The 20218-nt window shown below is 46.4% G+C and overlaps 1 protein-coding gene across 17 annotated transcripts in view; it reads right to left on the bottom strand.

Annotated features, from left to right (window-relative positions):
* Positions 1-6869, bottom strand: part of LOC141148583 (uncharacterized) — a 177803-nt gene extending 170934 nt beyond the window's left edge. For all 17 annotated transcript variants that reach the window (XM_073636148.1, XM_073636149.1, XM_073636153.1 and 14 more), the window contains exon 1: positions 6699-6869. In XM_073636148.1, coding sequence (XP_073492249.1) covers positions 6699-6744 — 46 coding nt within the window. In that variant the 5' untranslated portion in view covers positions 6745-6869. The remainder of the gene's footprint in view (positions 1-6698) is intronic.
* Between the last annotated feature and the right edge of the window lie 13349 nt (positions 6870-20218).

Genomic DNA, 20218 nt, shown 5'->3' with positions numbered 1-20218 from the left:
GTCAGAGACTGCAAGCATGGCATAAGGGACGGTCAGAGACTGCGAGCATGGCACAAGGGACGGTCAGAGACTGCAGGCAAGGCACAAGAGAAGGTCAGAGACTGCGAGCATGGCACAAGGGACAATCAGAGACTGCGGGCATGGCACAAGGGATGGTCAGAGATTGCGAGCATTGCACAAGGGATGGTCAGAGACTGCGGGCATGGCACAAGGGACAATCAGAGACTGCGGGCATGGCACAAGGGATGGTCAGAGATTGCGAGCATTGCACAAGGGACGGTCAGAGACTGCGAGCATGGCACAAGGGACAGTCAGAGACTGCGGGCAAGGCACAAGGGAAGGTCAGAGACTGCGAGCATGGCACAAGGGACAATCAGAGACTGCGGGCATGGCACAAGGGATGGTCAGAGATTGCGGGCATTTCACAAGGTACAGTCAGAGGCTGCAAGCATGGCACAAGGGACAGTCAGAGACTGTGGGCATGGCACAAGGGACAATCAGAGACTGCGAGCATGGCATAAGGGACGGTCAGAAACTGGGGCAAGGCACAAGGGAAGGTCGAAGACTGTGACCATTGCACAAGGGACAGTCAGAGTGTTGGATAGCAACATGGTTTAATATCTTACTTCTGGTATTTCACTTCCTGTTTGACACAGCCAGGTAGGAATGAAACACATCAAAGCTTGGTGATCAGAAGAACAATGCCTTGGCTCAAGCCCACCTGCTGTGACATGTGCGAGTACAGTACAAGCTTCAAAGAGACCACTGCTGCAAAGATGTCTATTGAGATTTGACACAGGGCTGATAGAGACGCTGGCCCTGGGGGACAATAAAGCATGCCTCCTGGAGAATGGGCAGACATCTGAAATGATACCTCTATAAAAAGGCAAATGGGGGTGGCTACGAGTGGGTGTGTATGTTTGAATGTAAGGGACATACAGGCTTTTGATCTCTCTCTTGGTTGCTGAGAAGCCTGCTGTAAGGGTCTCCCTGTGCTATCTTGGGACCTTGCTCTGACCGAGGGCTTGGGCCTATATTCCATGAGGCCCAAACCCCTTTTATCATCCAGAACCCGCAGAGGAAAGCATGTGTGATAAGTATCTTTGATATTTCATTGTTGTTATATGTTGTAGAGATGTGCTGTTAGTATAGTGTGTTCTGATTGTAAGCTATGTAACATTGTAATACCCTTTTAGTACTTTTATAAAAGTTTCCTAACTCCTTGGGAAATAAAATAAGATATTGTTTTACTAGCAGCACCGTGTGTTTGGTTTCATAGCTAACCTGGTATTATTGTGATATTAACAATAGCATGTGCTCAGAGTTTAATGGACCAACCAATGATAGGGACTAGACAAATTAATACGCAGATATAATATTAATAATTATATCGATTTTTACACAGAGACTGCGAGCATGGCATAAGGGACGGTCAGAGACTGAGAGCATGGCACAAGGGAAGGTCAGAGACTGCAAGCATTGCACAAGGGATGGTCAGAGACTGCGAGCATGGCATAAGGGACGGTCAGAGACTGAGAGCATGGCACAAGGGACAGTCAGAGACTGCAAGTATGGCATAAGGGACAGTCAGAGACTGCGAGCATGGCACAAGGCACAATCAGAGACTGCGAGCATTGCAAAAGGGATGGTCAGAGACTGCGAGCATGACACAAGGGACGGTCAGAGACTGTGGGCAAGGCACAAGGGAAGGTCAGAGACTGCGAGCATGGCACAAGGGACAATCAGAGACTGCGGGCATGGCACAAGGGACGGTCAGAGACTGTGGGCATGGCACAAGGGACGGTCAGAGACTGCGGGCAAGGCACAAGGGAAGGTTAGAGACTGCGAGCATGGCACGAGGGACAATCAGAGAATACGAGCATGGCATAAGGGACGGTCAGAGACTGTGAGCATAGCACAAGGGACGGTCAGAGATTGAGAGCATTGCACAAGGGACGGTCAGAGACTGCGGGCAAGGCACAAGGGAAGGTCAGAGACTGCGAGCATGGCACAAGGGACAATCAGAGACTGCGGGCATGGCACAAGGGACAATCAGAGACTGCGGACATGGCACAAGGGTCAATCAGAGACTGCGGGCATGGCACAAGGGACAGTCAGAGACTGGGGCAAGGCACAAGGGATGGTCAGAGACTGCGAGCATTGCACAAGGGACGGTCAGAGACTGTGGGCATTGCACAAGGGATAGTCAGAGACTGCGAGCATTGCACAAGAGACGGTCAGAGACTGCGAGCATTGCACAAGGGACGGTCAAAGACTGCGAGCATGGCACAAGGGAAGTTCAGAGACTGCGAGCATGGCACAAGGGACGGTCAGAGACTGCGAGCATGGCACAAGGGACAGTCAGAGACTGCGAATATGGCACAAGGGACGGTCAGAGACTGCGAGCATGGCACAAGGGACAGTCAGAGACTGGGAAAGGCACAAGGGAAGGGCAGAGACTGTGAGCATTGCACAAGGGACAGTCAGAGACTGCGAGCATGGCATAAGGGACGGTCAGAGACTGCGAGCATGGCACAAGGGACGGTCATAGACTGCAGGCAAGGCACAAGGGAAGGTCAGAGACTGCGAGCATGGCACAAGGGACAATCAGAGACTGCGGGCATGGCACAAGGGATGGTCAGAGATTGCGAGCATTGCACAAGGGATGGTCAGAGACTGCGGGCATGGCACAAGGGACAATCAGAGACTGCGGGCATGGCACAAGGGATGGTCAGAGATTGCGAGCATTGCACAAGGGACGGTCAGAGACTGCGAGCATGGCACAAGGGACAGTCAGAGACTGCGGGCAAGGCACAAGGGAAGGTCAGAGACTGCGAGCATGGCACAAGGGACAATCAGAGACTGCGGGCATGGCACAAGGGATGGTCAGAGATTGCGGGCATTTCACAAGGTACAGTCAGAGGCTGCAAGCATGGCACAAGGGACAGTCAGAGACTGTGGGCATGGCACAAGGGACCATCAGAGACTGCGAGCATGGCATAAGGGACGGTCAGAAACTGGGGCAAGGCACAAGGGAAGGTCGGAGACTGTGACCATTGCACAAGGGACAGTCAGAGACTGCGAGCATGGCATAAGGGACGGTCAGAGACTGAGAGCATGGCACAAGGGAAGGTCAGAGACTGCAAGCATTGCACAAGGGACGGTCAGAGACTGCGAGCATGGAACAAGGGACAGTCAGAGACTGCAGGCATGGCACAAGGGACAATCAGAGACTGCGAGTATGGCACAAGGGACAGTCAGAGACTGCAAGTATGGCATAAGGGACAGTCAGAGACTGCGAGCATGGCACAAGGCACAATCAGAGACTGCGAGCATTGCACAAGGGATGGTCAGAGACTGCGAGCATGACACAAGGGACGGTCAGAGACTGTGGGCAAGGCACAAGGGAAGGTCAGAGACTGCGAGCATGGCACAAGGGACAATCAGAGACTGCGGGCATGGCACAAGGGACGGTCAGAGACTGTGGGCATGGCACAAGGGACGGTCAGAGACTGCGGGCAAGGCACAAGGGAAGGTTAGAGACTGTGAGCATGGCACGAGGGACAATCAGAGAATACGAGCATGGCAAAAGGGACGGTCAGAGACTGTGAGCATAGCACAAGGGACGGTCAGAGATTGAGAGCATTGCACAAGGGACGGTCAGAGACTGCGGGCAAGGCACAAGGGAAGGTCAGAGACTGCGAGCATGGCACAAGGGACAATCAGAGACTGCGGGCATGGCACAAGGGACAATCAGAGACTGCGGACATGGCACAAGGGTCAATCAGAGACTGCGGGCATGGCACAAGGGACAGTCAGAGACTGGGGCAAGGCACAAGGGAAGGTCAGAGACTGCGAGCATGGCACAAGGGATGGTCAGAGACTGCGAGCATTGCACAAGGGACGGTCAGAGACTGTGGGCATTGCACAAGGGATAGTCAGAGACTGCGAGCATTGCACAAGAGACGGTCAGAGACTGCGAGCATTGCACAAGGGACGGTCAAAGACTGCGAGCATGGCACAAGGGAAGTTCAGAGACTGCGAGTATGGCACAAGGGATGGTCAGAGACTGCGAGCATGGCACAAGGGACAGTCAGAGACTGCGAATATGGCACAAGGGACGGTCAGAGACTGCGAGCATGGCACAAGGGACAGTCAGAGACTGCGAATATGGCACAAGGGACGGTCAGAGACTGCGAGCATGGCACAAGGGACAGTCAGAGACTGCGAGCATGGCACAAGGGAAGTTCAGAGACTGCGAGCATGGCACAAGGGACGGTCAGAGACTGCGAGCATGGCACAAGGGACAGTCAGAGACTGCGAACATGACACAAGGGATGGTCAGAGACTGTGAGCATGGCACAAGGGACAGTCAGAGACTGCGAGCATGGCACAAGGGACAATCGGAGACTGCGAGCATGGCACAAGGGATGGTCAGAGACTGCAAGCATGGCACAAGGGATAGTCAGAGACTGCATACATGGCACGGAATGAAGTGTAAATGGGGCCAACCAACCTGCAATCATGTGCATTGCACGCAGTTGCAGCACTGCATTTAAAGGGTTAAAACAGGCATTGCAGAGGCAACTTATTGCCTCTTCACTGCATGTCAAATTCCTCTGAAAAGAGATCCGAGCATGGATTGCTTTTCAGAGGCACAAGGGACAGTCAGAGACTGGGGCAAGGCACAAGGGAAGGTCAGAGACTGCGAGCATGGCACAAGGGATGGTCAGAGACTGCGAGCATTGCACAAGGGACGGTCAGAGACTGTGGGCATTGCACAAGGGATGGTCAGAGACTGCGAGCATTGCACAAGAGACGGTCAAAGACTGCGAGCATGGCACAAGGGAAGTTCAGAGACTGCGAGCATGGCACAAGAGACGGTCAGAGACTGCGAGCATGGCACAAGGGACAGTCAGAGACTGCGAACATGGCACAAGAGACGGTCAGAGACTGTGAGCATGGCACAAGGGACAGTCAGAGACTACGAGCATGGCACAAGGGACAATCAGAGACTGCGAGCATGGCACAAGGGATGGTCACAGACTGCGAGCATGGCACAAGGGATAGTCAGAGACTGCATACATGGCACGGAATGAAGTGTAAATGGGGCCAACCAACCTGCAACCATGTGCATTGCACGCAGTTGCAGCACTGCATTTAAAGGGTTAAAACAGGCATTGCAGAGGCAACTTATTGCCTCTTCACTGCATGTCAAATTCCTCTGAAAAGAGATCCGAGCATGGATTGCTTTTCAGGGGCGTGTCAGTCCTTACCGACATTGTGAATGAGCATAAAATAAAGCAGTTGTGATTGTACAGGATTAGGGGCAAGAGTAATGTACATACACACACATGTTGCTAGCAACACACAGGCACCGCCATGCTGCCAGCAACACCCGGGCTCCGCTATATCACCAGCAACACCTGGGTACCGCCATGTCACCAGCAATGTACATATATATTGTACATTAACATCAGTCCCTGCCCTCACGGAGCTTACCATCTAAGACCCGTAACTCACATTCATACATACACAGAGCCAATTTACACAGGATCCAAAGGAGTGAATGTTGTCATTTGCCTGGCTGCCCCTTCTCTAGTGGGAAAAGAACCGGGGACACAAATCAGTGGCCCTTTTGGGGGTTAACACTACACAAATGAGAAGTATCACCCTTTATTTAATCGCTTTATTTAACCGATTGCCGCCCGCCGGCTGTCATATGACGGCCAGGCGGCGCGGCTTTCGTTCTGGGAGGGCGTCATATGACGCTCTCACCTTCCCGGCCCACGCTTGCTGGCAACGGCACTCGTGCGCCCGCGATTGCCCGGTAACAGAGCAGGACCGTGCATCTGTGTGTGTAAACACACAGATCCACGTCCTGTCAGGGGAGAGGAGACCGATGGTGTGTCCCTTGTACATAGGGACACCGATCGGTCACCTCCCCCAGTCAGTCCCCTCCCCCACAGTTAGAATCCCCTCCCTAGGACACACATTTAACACCTCGATCACCCCCTAGTGTTAACCCCTTCCCTGCCAGTCACATTTATACAGTAATCAGTGCATTTTTATAGCACTGATCGCTGTATATATGTGAATGGTCCCAAAATAGTGTCAAAAGTGTCCGATGTGTCTGCCGCAATATTGCAGTCGTGATAAAAATCGCAGATCGCCGCCATTACTAGTAAAAAAAATAATAATAATAATAAGAATTCTATAAATCTATCCCCTATTTTGTAGACGCTATAACTTTTGCGCAAACCAATCAATATATGCTTATTGCGATATTTTTTTTTTTTTTACCAAAAATATGTAGAAGAATACATATTGGCCTCAACTGAGGAAAAAATTTGTTTATAAAAAAAATTGGATATTTATTATAGCAAAAAGTAAAAAATATTGTGTTTTTTTCAAACTTGTCACTCTTCTTTTGTTTATAGCGCAAAAAATAAAAACCGCAGAGGCGATAAAATACCACCAAAAGAAAGCTCTATTTGTGGGGAAAAAAATCATAACAATTTCATGTAGGTACAGTGTTGTATGACCGCACAATTGTCATTCAAAATGTGACAGTGCTGAAAGCTGAAAAATGGCTTGGGCAGGAAGGGGGAGAAAGTGCCCAGTATTAAAGTGGTTAACAATGAAGTATAACCAGCTGATTTTGCATTAAAAAAAAAAAAGACTTGAAAGTAACTGACCTGTGGAGTACAGAAGATGGAGAAGCCAAACAGTTCTTGCATTCATTATGTTGCTTGTTTGTGTCTTTGGTAAAGTTGTGATCCCCGTGTCCCTCTTAGTTGTAGAGAAGCTTGAGGAACAAACATTTCCTAAAGAAAATCTGAACTGCGTGAGGCGTATAATGTTTCCGGAGTACATCCAGCCAAAGAAATTCCTTTCTGTTTCCTGCAGCCTTTTCCATACATGAAAATAATCTGTGACGTCTATATGTTAAAAAAATGTTTTATGTATGTACTGTAATTGTGTTGTCCCCCCTGTACATTGTAAAGCACTGCATAAACTGTTGGCGCTATATAAATCGTTAATAATAATAATAATAATAATATGTTATATAGTAGGTGAGGTTGAAATAAGACACAAGTCCATCAAGTCCAACCTATGTGTGTGTAAAGGTACAGTAATCCTCATTTAAAAGCAATGGAAAATGTTCACCTACAGTGTATTCATTTTAAAAGAGCTTTTTTTCTACCTGTTTGCACTTTCTATACAGGTGCATTCTTTGAATCTTACTGCTATCAAAGCACGACCAGAAGTGTGCCTGTCTATCTATGGACCAATACATTCGATTTTAAAGTGACACTAAACTTTCATCTATCTATCTATCTATCTATCTATCTATCTATCTATCTATCTATCTATCTATCTATCTATCTATCTATCTATCTATCTATCTATCTATCTATCTATCTATCTATCTATCTATCTATATATATATATATATATACACACGTTTGTAAATTAACTCAAAAATTCTCTTTTATCAGCCTCCTCCAAATGTCCAAATTAGTTTTGTTTTTGCTGCCATGATCTGACTTCCTATTAGAGGATGGCTACATTCATTCTTCATGGTTCTACTGTGTGTAGGAATGTAGCCACCCTCTCATGCTCACTCCTGAGATGGTCTAGAACTATGAACTATTACTATAGCAAGGGTCTCTAACCTGTTTAGTATGAGAGCCACATGGTGTATTTTACAAAAATGGTCCAAAAATCAGTTTGATAAATAAATGAGTTCTCCTTAGATCAGAGTCCCTCACAGTGATCCCCCCCCCCCACCCCAATCAGGGTCCCCAACAAAATCCTCCCCTTTCATTCGAGGCCCAATCAGATTCCCCCCTACATCAGATTCCCTATCAGAGTCCCCATCAGCTTCCCCCTTACATCAGGGTCCCCATCAGATCCCCCCTTGCATCAGGGTCCCCATCAGATTCCCCCCCTTGCATCAGGGTTCCCATCAGATGCCCCCTTACATCAGGGTTCCCATCAGAGTCCCACCTTACATCAGGATTCCCATCAGAGTCCTTACATCAGATTCCCTGTCAGAGTCCCTCCTTACATCAGGGTCCCCATCAGATCCCCCTTACATCAAGGTCTCCATCAGATTCCCCCCTACATGCGGTTCCCTATCAGAGCCCCCCTTGCATTAGGGTCCCCATCAGATACCCCCTTACATCAGGGTTCTCACCATATGCCCCCTTACATCAGGATTCCATCAGAGTTCCTCTTACATCAAGGTCCCCACCAGATTCCCCCCCTACATGCGATTCTCTATCAAAGTCCACCCTTGCATCAGGGTTCCCAGCAGATCCCCCCTTACACCAGGGTTCCCATCAGAGATCCCCCTTGCATCAAAGTCCCCATCATATTCCCCCCCCTACTTTAGGGTCCCTATCAGAGTCCCCCCCTTACATCAGGGTTCCCATCAAAGTCCCCCCTTACATCAGGGTTCCCATCAATGTCCCCCCTTACATCAGGGTTCCCATCAGAGTCCCCCCTTACATCAGGGTTCCCATCAAAGTCCCCCCTTACATCAGGGTTCCCATCAAAGTCCCCCCTTACATCAGGGTTCCCATCAGAGTCCCACTTGCATCAAGGTTCCCATCATATTCCCCCTACATCAGATTCCCTATCAGAGTCCCCCTCTCATCAGGGTCCCTATCAGAGTTCCCTCTTACATCAAGTTCCCATAGGAGCCCCCTCTTTACACCAGTGTCTCATCAGTCCATCAGAGTGTGTGTATGTATATATATATATATATATATATATATATATATATATATATATATATATATATATATACAAAACACTGGCTAGGCACACAGTTAACCCTTTTATCGTCCCTGATGTTAACCCCTTCCCAGCCAGTGCCATTATTACAGTGACAGTGCATATTTTTAGCACTGACCACTGTATTCGTGTCACTGGTCCCCAAAAAGTGTCTTGCTATAAGTCGCTGATCTCCACTAGTTAAAAAAAAAACATAGTTTGTAGACACTGTAACTTTTGCGCAAACCATATGTAGCAGCATGCATATTAACCTAAATTTATGAAGAAATTTCATTTTTTCAAGTTTTTATCGGATGTGTTTTATAGCAGAAATTAAAAAAATACTGTTTTTTTTTTCAAAATGGTCCGTCTTTTTTAATTATAGCGCAAACAATTAAAACCACAGGTGATCAAAACACAAAAATGTTCTTTTAAAATTTTATTTGGGTACAGCGTTGCACGATGTGCAATTGTCAGTTAAAGTAACGCAGTGATGGCAAAAAAATGGCCTGGTCATTATGGGGGTAAATCTTCCAGGGGTCAAGTGGTTAACTCTAAACTAATGGCCTGTAGGAGGTTTTCAAGGGTCACCTATAGAAAATATGGGGTAAGGAATTTTGTCACCATTTCATGGGTGTATCTAATTTTAAGCCTTGTCATGTTCCGCCTGGGGAAAAATAAATAAATGTCAGCAGCTACAATTGTGCCTTTAGTTATACTTTAAAGTGATTGTAAGGGTTCGTTTTTTTTTTTTAAATAACAAACATATCATACTTACCTCCACTGTGCAGCTCATTTTGCACAGAGTGGCCCTGATCCTCCTCTTCTGGGGGCCCCGGTGGCTCTCGCGGCTCCTCCCCACATCAGTTAACCCCCTTGCGGGCTCGCTCCCGAGTCCAGCCTTTAGCATAGGATGCATTAAGGTGAAAAAACATGAATGTTTACAACCCCTTTAATACAGTAGGCATCAGAGGGCCCTGCTCGTTAGTGTGCCCATCTATGATTGGCAGCCCTTGACCCCTCCCTCCGCCCTGCTCTTACCCCCACAAATGCGGGACTCAACTGGGGGGTGGGGGGTTGGGAGGTCCGCATCCTGCGCTAGCACTGCCTGCTGATTGGCTTCCGCTGCCTTAAAAGCGGGGGGGGGGGGGGAGGTGCGGGCAGTTTACCATCTTCGCCCTGGGCACCAAATGGCCTTGTCCCAGCACTGTCTGTAAGTGCATGTGTCCGGTCCACTAAACATTCTCGCAAAAATATCTAAATCAGACACCGCAGGTATATTCCATTTATACCTTGTAGCAGTGTACACACCTCCCAACTTTCTGAAATGGGAACGAGGGACACCTATTGGCAAAAGTATGAATGCATAGGAAACACCCCCTGCCACGCTCCCTTAAAGGAGAATTATACCAAAAAAATATTAGATAAACCCACAAGTGCTTTTTTTACCACTACTATTCCTTTATATTGGCTTTTGGAATTTACAAATGCAGCAATTTAGAATTTGGATGAAAGACCTATGTATCTTATGTTCATCAATGTACTGCACTGCTCTTTAATAAAGCTTTATAAAATTAAAAAAAAAAAAGAATTTGGATGAAAGGTTTAGCCCTGGGAAACATTTTTTGAAAGATAAAAAGTGCATTTTATATACAAACTATATAGATTAGACCAAAACGAGGGACAAATGAGGAGGACAGAGGGACATTGCTCCAAATCAGGGACAGTCCCTCAAAATCAGGGACAGTTGGGAGCTATGGCAGTGTATTATCTACAAAGGACATAAACTGTAAAATAAATTGTGACTTACACATATCTTCTAAATACATTTTTCTTTTCAGATCTGCCCCATCCAAAGGTTGGAGAGGTCAATATTCCCAAGCTGGAAGAAGATAAAGAGGACACTCTGACCTGTGATATCTCCGGATATTCCACAGATCATCTAAAAGTTAGCTGGTTTAGGAAAATGTCTGAGACAGACTTACATCCCAGTATAACACCACTGCCTAATGATGACTTCCAAATCTGTACCAAGCAGAAGAAAGATAAGACCTTCTCCAATAAGTCATCTCTGACATTCACCCCATCATTCAGCAGAGACCAGGGGTCAGAGTTCATCTGTAGAGTGGAACATCCCAGCCTGGAGAAGCCCATAGAGAGAAGAACGGGGTCCTATAAGATTGACTAAACGTTCTATGAATGGGACTGGTAAAGCACAACAAAAACCTTCTTCAAGCTAGTCTAAGCTAGAACCAAGTCCAGTTACTATGTGATGTACAATGCCCCATACACACGATCGGACTTTCCGACAACAAAACCGTAGAATTTGGTTTGAAGGTTGTTGGCTCCAACTTGTCTTGCATACACACGGTCACACAAATGTTGGCCATTAATTACAAACGTGGGAACATGGTGACGTACAAGACGTACGCAAGCCGTTAAAAAGGAAGTTCAATAGTCATGTGATATCTCCATTACGAACGCTAGTTTTTCAAGACCGAGCGCTTCTCGTACTTGATTCCGAGCATGCATGGACTTTTGTGTACACATGATCAGAGAGTCCGACAACAAAAATTTGTTGGCAGGAAAATTTGAGAACCTGCTAGCCAACATTTGTTGGTGGAAAGTCCGACAACAAATGTTCGACGGAACATACACACAATCAGGCTTTCTGCCAACAAGCTCACATCCAACAATTGTTGTCGGAAAATCCGATCGTGTGTACGGGGCATTAGCCTCATAAAGTAAAAAAAAATTCTTTACCCTCACTGACTGAGATTTAGTCATTTGTGTCTCACACTCTCCCCCTCACAGAGACAGTGCTGTCATTCCAGATAGCAGTGGGCAGGACTAGGTGTGACCAGGTTCTGATGAACAAGCAACAGGTTGATATCCACACCCCCTGCAACATCCTCTCCTCCCACTTTAGTGCAAGCAGGTACGGTCTACATAACAGTGACAAATCTGTTCTGAATGCAGGATCAGTGCAGCATCATTGGCAACCCACCACAGGAAGCTGCATTTGATGGACTTCACTGGCAGGATCAACCGCTATTTGTGGGACTTTGCAAAGAAATAAGAGAAGATTGCAAGTGCTCAAACGCTTATGACCCATACACACGATCCGAATATCGTACGACAGATTGTACGACTTTTTTCACTTAATAGTCGCAAGTAGAAATTGAATAGGTAAATAAAGTCACAGAAATTCTCGTACGACAGAAAAAAAAAATCGGAAGTGATGTCATGTATTGTAATGTATTTGTATTGTATTTTCGGACGACAACTATACTGACTAAAGGAAAATCGTACGATCTGGTATCGTACGAGCAAAATTTTTGTGCTTATCCGATCGAATAATATCTGATGAACTGTTGTGATCGGCTCTCGAAAGTAGTGTACACACGATCCGAAAATCGTACGATTCTTCCTCAGATGACAGTTGTCATACGATATTCGGATCGTGTGTATGGGCCATTAGGCTTAATGTACACGGGACAATTTTACAACCACACGATTTAAGTTGGCAAATAGTAAACCACGTTTAAAAGGTCAGTTTTGCCGCATTTACATGCCGCGTTTAGCTGCGTGTTTGCCGCGTTTGCGTTTAGAAGCATTTGAAAATATATATATATATATATATATATATATTTTTTTTTTTTTTTTTTTTTCAAAATAGCCAAAAATGAAAAACGCCTGTGAATGAAACGCGGCTAAAAGCGAGTTACCGCGTTTGACCACGCTTGGAAGCGCTTGGCGCTTGAAATGCCTCTAAACTCAGCGTCTGAACACATTTATTGCTTTACAAAAAAAGCCTCTAAACTCAACTGCCTAGAAACGAATATAAACGACCCTGAGTACATGTACACATAAGATATCATAGAGGACAGTTCAGGAGCAGTTGAAAAAAATGCCCAACTACTCCTAAACGTCCGTTTACGAGCAGCAGTGTACATGAGGCTCTATAATTAAGTGCAGAAAAATATATCCCTTCACTGTTTGTTTACATTATTCATCTATAGTCACATATTGGCTCCCTGTCTTCACCATCTTACATGCATTTTTCCTTCACAGGATTACCCATACCTCTCAACCATCCTGAGATTTCAAGTAAATCTGTGTCCCATGAACCTGGGCTGAATCCTGCAGTGGAGCCAGTGCTGGAACAAGTTCCAATACTGGACTCCACCAATCCACCTGGTGCGTGGTGCGCTGTCAGGTCTGAGACCCAGCAACACGCTTAGTGCCCAGCCAGCTGCCCCCCCCTCCTGCTCACTCACTCGTCAGCTTGCTTGCCCGCCCGTCAGCCCATTGTACAGCCTGCAAAGAGGAGGAGAAGCTAGATCTGCTCTACCTCCTCCCCATGTCCCCCTGTGCCCGCCCACAACCCCTGATGTGCATCCAATGCTGTGGCTGTGAAGGGGTTGTGTGGGCGGAATTTTGAAGCAGTGCTCCTGATGTCACTGCCTGAGCCTCTGGGTGAAGACTCTGAGTGAGTCTGTGACTGAACTCTCCCCTCTTCCTTCCATTTAATCCTTCCTTCCACATAATAGTGCTTCCATGTACCATAGTGATACTTCCTGCCTTCCATGTGCCATAGTGATCCTTCCTGCCTCCCATGTGCCATAGTGATCCTTCCTGCCTTCCATGTACCACAGTGATCCTTTCTGCCTTCCATGTACCATAGTGATCCTTTCTGCCTTCCATGTGCCATAGGGATCCTTCCTGTCTTTCAGGTGCAATAGTGATCCTTCCTACCTTCCATATGCCATAGTGATCCTTCCTGCCTTCCATGTGTCATAGTGATCCTTCCTGCCTTCCATGTGTCATAGTGATCCATCCTGCCTTCAATGTGTCTTAGTGATCCTTCCTGCCTTCCATGTGCCATAGTGATCCTTTCTACCTTCCATGTGCCATAGTGATCCTTTCTGTCTTTCAGGTGCAATAGTGATCCTTCCTACCTTCCATGTGTCATAGTGATCCTTCCTGCCTTCAATGTGTCTTAGTGATCCTTCCTGCCTTCCATGTGCCATAGTGATCCTTTCTACCTTCCATGTGCCATAGTGATCCTTCCTGTCTTTCAGGTGCAATAGTGATCCTTCCTACCTTCCATGTGTCATAGTGATCCTTCCTGCCTTCCATATGCCATAGTGATCCTTCCAGCCTTCCATGTGTCATGGTGATCCTTGCTATCTTCCATGTGCCATAGTAATCCTTCCTGCCTTCCATGTACCATAGTGATCCTTCCTTCCTTCCATGCACCACAGTGATCCCTCCTTCCTTTCTTCCATGTACCATAGTGATCCTTCCTGCCTTCCATGTACCCTCCCCTTTCACTATCATGTCTGGTCACACCCACTTTTTTGCTGCAGCGTGCTTAGCATGGCACAAGTCACTATCTCCCTGAAATGTCCCTCATTCTCAAATTCAAAAGTTGGGAGGTATGGATTACCGCCTCTCCTAAGGTTTCTCCTAAGCCTCTATTTCTGTTTATCTGTTTCAACATCTGCTGCTTAGTGATCAATAGAGCACATACATCAGGGGTTGCAAAAGTCACTTTTACGTGATTCCCTGCTGCTGCAGACTTCTCCAGGTTTTATGACCGGTCCCTGCCGCCTGTTTTCCCCTATGCTCTGAGGTCTGATGCCCTCTGATGTCATCAAAGCCAATGCAGAGCCCATAGCCCATGCATTGGATGTGAGGATGCTGAGCGAGAGTACATTGCTTGAGCAAATGGTGGTAGAGGAGAGTGCTGGCTGCTGGTGGAGTGATGCATCATGTAAGTAAAAGTGCTTTTTTGAGGCCTCTTAGATCTAAAAAAGATATCAACACTTGCAGAGAGTGGGCAGCCCCACTGCTAGTCTGGCCAATCAAGATGGCTGAAAAGATCGCCAACACAGAAGAAGATGATGTTCTGCATGAACAGGGAACTATACACAGTTAGCCTTTTATGTATTATTCCTTAAATCGCTTTCATAGGTTATGTCATACTTTTTTAAGATATAACATAATTTAGAATTGACTGCATTAACTTAATATATTACAATACATTATACTACCATAAGAGCATTTTGGAGCATGTCACGCTATTATTATTAAATTATGTTTTAGTCATTTTTAATAGTATCAGTATTGATTCTATTAATTAATATTAAGATTGTTTTAATCCTTTTTTGTCTCACTCTTTTTTTTATATATTTTTTTGCAAATATGTTTATGTTCATTCTTTGAGTCTAAATGGACCCTTATCATGTTATTTATAGGTTCTAAATAGGGATTAGCCGAACACCCCCGGTTTGGTTCACAGCAGAACATGCGAACAGACAAAAAATTTGTGCGAACACTGCAAACACCTTTAAAGTCTATAGGACGCAAATGTGAAAAATCAAAATGCTCATTTTAAAGGCTTATATGCAAGTTATTGCCATAAAAAGTGTTTGGGGACCTGCGTCCTGACCCAGGGGACATGTATCAATGCAAAAAAAAGTTTTAAAAACTGCAGTTTTTTCGGGAGCAGTGGTTTTAATAATGCTTAAAGTGAAACAATAAAAATTAAATATTCCTTTATATATCATGCCTGGGGGGTGTCCTTAGTTAGCCTGTAAAGTAGCACATCTTTTCCATGTTTATAACAGTACCGGAGCAAAATGACATTTCTAATGGAAAAAAGTCATTTAAAACTGCTTGCGGCTGTAATGTATTGTCGGATCCCGGCAATATAGATAAAAATACCCCATAAAAATGGCGTGGATGTCACCCCCCAAAATCCATACCAGGCCCTTCAGGTCTGGTATGAATATTAAGGGGAACCCCTCACCAAACTTTTTTTTAAAATGGCGTGGGGTTCCCCCAGGCCCCCAGGTACTATATACTCTGAACAGCAGTATATATACTATATGACCTGCCCTATATACTCTGCAGAAAAACTGGGCCTTAGATTTTGGTGGTACCAGAACACTGTAACCCCTCACAGTTACTCTTGGGGGCAGGAACGGGCCCTGCTGTGAAATATTATATCAAAAATTGTAATTACATGGCCCTGTTAAAACGGGGTAGAAAAATTGGGCCTTTGGTTTTGGTGGTGCCAGAACACTGTAAGCTCTCACAGTTACTCTTGTTGGGCGCAGGAACGGGCCCTGCGTTTAAATATTATATCTAAAATTGTAATTACATGCCCATGTTAAAAAGGGGCAGAAAAATTGGGCCTTGGGTGGTGGTGGTGGTGCCCTAAACCAAAAATATTGTTGGAAGCTAGCATCATCAAGATTGTGGAGGAATGGGATAGTCAGCATAGGTAGTCTTCAAGGGATCCCAGATCCATAGCAAATTCCATCAGTTACATCAACATCAGGTGCTTGATAGCTGCTGATCCAAGACTGATTCTTTTTTTATGAATATGAGCCTATCAATGGAGTCTGGACAGGCGCACTCTTTGATCCATTGCAAACCCTCCAGCAGCACTGAATGTGCGTTCAGAAAGCACGCTGGATGCAGGACAGACCAGTAGCTCAATTGCATATTGAGCAAGTTCTGGCCAGTGGTCCATCCTCAAGACCCAATAACCCAGTGGATGCTCTGTTGGAAAGGTCTCCAAGTCTGCTCTTTCCCCTAGATATTCCTGCACCATATAATGCAGATGCTAGTGATGGTTGCTTGAACCGATCATACCTTGGTGCTGAGGACTGAAAAATTGTTTAAAGGCATCGGTCAGCCGGCCACCTTCTCCACCGCTCTTTCTCTGACTGAACAAAGCCTCAGCAACATGTTGTCCAGCACCAGGAAATGGTAACCTCACAGGGTCTGGAAATGCGTTACACAAACCTTTCTTCAAGGCTTCCTAAAGATGTTTCATCCTCTTCTCCCTCTGCGAAGGGAGGATGAGTTCTGCAAATTTACACTTGTAACATGGATCAAGAAGGGTTGCCAACCAGTGATGATCCCTCTCCTTGATACCACGAATCCTAGGGTCCTTTCGCAGGCTTTGCAGAATCAGGGAGGCCGTGCAGCGTAAGTTTGCAGAGGCATTTGATTCTGGGTCACTAAGGATCACATTATCCGTAACTACCTCCTCCCAGCCAATTAGAACTTCTTGGGTTTCTGGGGACTTGAAACCATCCCTTGAAGACTGCTGCTCCCTCTTCTTCCTGTATGTTTGGCAGGCCCGCAGGAATGCTATCTGGATAAAGGGGGCCTTGAGAGGAAAGGAAGTTCAGCCCCATGTGCCCTGTCCTTGATTCCACAAAGCGTGTGCTCCAGCAGGAAGACTAGAGGGACAGTGTCACTGACGCATGCATTGACGCATGCATTGTCGCTGTTCACCATCCTTGTGGCCTCCTCAAATGGTGACAGGACAGTGCATGCATCCTTGATCAGTAGCCACTGGCGTGGCGAAAAGAAGCCAAGCTCCCCTGACCCTGTCCTGGTGTCATACTCGCACAGGTACTCATTGATGGCCCTCTACTTTGTGTGCAGCCGCTGCAGCATTGCCAAGGTTGCGTTCCACCTGGTGGGCATGTCACAAATGAGGCGGTTGTGGTTGCATTCCCTTTGAATGTCAGCCAGCAGAGCACTGGCATTGTATGACCTTCAGAAATGACTTTTCTGGCCTGCCTCAGGAGATCTTGAACCGCTGCACCACCAAATTCAGGATGTGTGCCAAACATGGAACATGGGTCAAGTGTCCCTGTTGGAGGGCGGAGAGAAGGTTGGTGCCATTGTCACATACAACCATTCCTGGCTGAAGCTGGCGTGGTGTCAACCACCTCTGAGCCTGCCCCTGCGGAGCTGACAGAGTCTCTTCCCAGTGTGGCTCCTGTCCCCTAGGCAGACCAACTCAAGCACCACATGGCATCTTTTAGCCTGACTGCTTGTGTAGCCCCTTGACGCTTACAGAGCACCGCTGGTTCAGAGGATAAATCTGCAGAAGAGGCCATAGAGGAAGAAGAAGAGGAGGGGGTGGAGGAGAGACCCGTGGAGAACAAGCTCTAAAAACACTGAACCCTGTCCTGCATCCTTCCCAGCTGCCAGCAGAGTTACCCAGTGTGCCGTGAAGGAAAGGTAACGTCCCTGCCCATGCCTGCTGGACTATGAGTCAGTGGTAATATGAACCTTACTGCTGACCGCCCTGTCCAACGAGGCCAAAACATTGCCTGCCACATGCCGGTAGAGAACCGGAATGGCCTTCCGTGCAAAGAAATGGCATTTTGAAACCTTCCACTAAGGTACAGCACATTCCACAAATTTACGAAAGGGGGCAGAGTCTACCAGCTGAAAAGGCAGCAGTTGCAGTGCTAGCAATTTGGCCAAGCTAGCATTTAGATGCTGAGCATGTGGATGGCTGGAACTAAATTTCTTTTTACGGTTCCGCAACTGGGGTAGGGAAATTTGCCTGCTAAAATCAATTGGTGGTGTACTGCTAGCAGATTGGCTGCAAGTACTTGGAAAAACCTATTGCTATACCTTTATTCCTCTCAGTGCAGGTTTTTGAGAGGACTGGAGGTATAGTAGGGGTGGAGATCCCAGATGAGGAGCAAGGAGAAGTCCGCCTTTTTCTTTGATGTGGGTCTTTCAAGTGCTGTTGCCAACGGACTGCATGGCAGGTCGTCATATGTCTGGTCAAGCATGTAGTGCCCAAGCGGCTTCTGTTCTGGCCATGCTTGATCCGCTTCAGACATAGGTTGCAAACAGTAACGGTGCGATCTGCTGCACATGTGTCAAAAAAGGCCTACACCAAGGAACTTTTAAAAGTCAGCAGGGAGTCAACAGTGCCCTGCACCTGTGGAGCTCTGCAGTGTAAAGCAATAGGGTGGCTGCCCTTAAGCTGCCCCCTAGAGGACATTCTGCCTCGTTGGAGTTGTGCCTCATCTTCACTTTCCTCCTCTCTTCTCACAGGTACGCGAGTACAGTCAGTGACCTCATCATCCCCTCCTTGTCACTGGAGCAAACTTGGCACTATGCTGCAGTTGGAGGAATATGACTGCCAGTTTCTTGTACTTCTGTGGCACCCCCTCTCTCTAGGCTCATGTTACACACTTCCTCAACCTGGGAACCAACATCGGAGTCTTCAAATTGCTGCGCATCCTCCAGCAGCATGTACCTGACACTGTGCTTGAATAATTCTGGGGACTCCTCCATACATGATAGTGGGGCTACGGAAGGAGTGACTGTGGACAAGGAGCCAGTGGAATAGGCCACTTTGGCAGCTGCATTGGAAGGCAAACTACTCTTAACCTGGGTGACAGAGGATGAGGAGGATGAGGGCGGCTTCATTATCCACTCCACCAACTCTTCTGCATGTTGTGGCTCAATAACACGGCCAGCAGCAGAAAAAAAGGACAAGCGTGCCCCACGGCCACCTGCAGAGGATGCACCATGTCCCCGACCACCACTGTTGACTGTAGACACAGAGGCTGCTTGTCCTCTTTTAGTGGCCTGTGAGCATTTGCCTCTCCTTGGTGGCCTTCCGGACTTGATGTATTTTTTGTTTTGCAGCATCACATTACACTGTATCATATATGTTTACACTGCCTGAAGTGTATTAAAAACTATACACCACCGAATGCACTACACTTAATGTAGAATATATATATATATATATATATATATATATATATATATATATATTAGACTGACTATATATATATATATATATATATATATATATATATATTTATATTTATATTTATATATATATCAAATACACTGCAACTAACTGAATAACCTGCCTGCTTAATCCAACTCAAGCTATCTCTCTGTCCACGTCAACAACACTACACAGGGCCGCCTTGTAAGCAGCCTTATATATTGTGGGGCGTGGACTTAGGCTGGCCATACATGGTCGAATTTCAAAAGAATTTTCTTTTGAAAATCAGAAAATGTGTGCATTTTGTGATCCGATGGCGCCATCATTGATTTCGAAATTGGACCAACCAAGCCTTCAATTTCACCTCATGTTGCTACAGAAAATAATTTTCATGGCTGGGAATCTTCTTTTCTTTCCGGGAATTTTCTTTTCTTGCACATGCGCATTTCTTTTTCGATTACATTTCTCGCATGATTCTCCCATCATTGATTAGAAAATCGTTCATTTTTTAAAAAATTTCCAACATGTCCGATTACTTAAATTTGATTGCCGCACGAAAATCGGCTAATGGTGCAAAATACGAACGAAAATTCTTAGATAAGATTTTCCACAAAAATTCGACCCATGTATGGCCTGCTTTAGTCCCCCTGAGCCATGATTGGCCAAAGGCACCCTGCCTTTGGCCAATTATGGCTCTCTCAGCAGAGCGAGCTGTGATTGGCCAAAGAATGCAGGTCAGGTGCATGCTTTGGCCTATCATCATACAGCAATGCACTGCGATATTGCAGTGCATTATAGGGCATTCCGCCGCACTCAAACGTCCTATATTGTTTGCTGTTCTGCGAACGGGCG

Source organism: Aquarana catesbeiana, linkage group LG06, assembly GCF_042186555.1.
Source record: "Aquarana catesbeiana isolate 2022-GZ linkage group LG06, ASM4218655v1, whole genome shotgun sequence".
NCBI classification, from domain to species: domain Eukaryota; kingdom Metazoa; phylum Chordata; class Amphibia; order Anura; family Ranidae; genus Aquarana; species Aquarana catesbeiana.
Note: the sequence above shows the minus strand (reverse complement) of the source record. Positions and strands in the feature narration are given on the sequence as shown.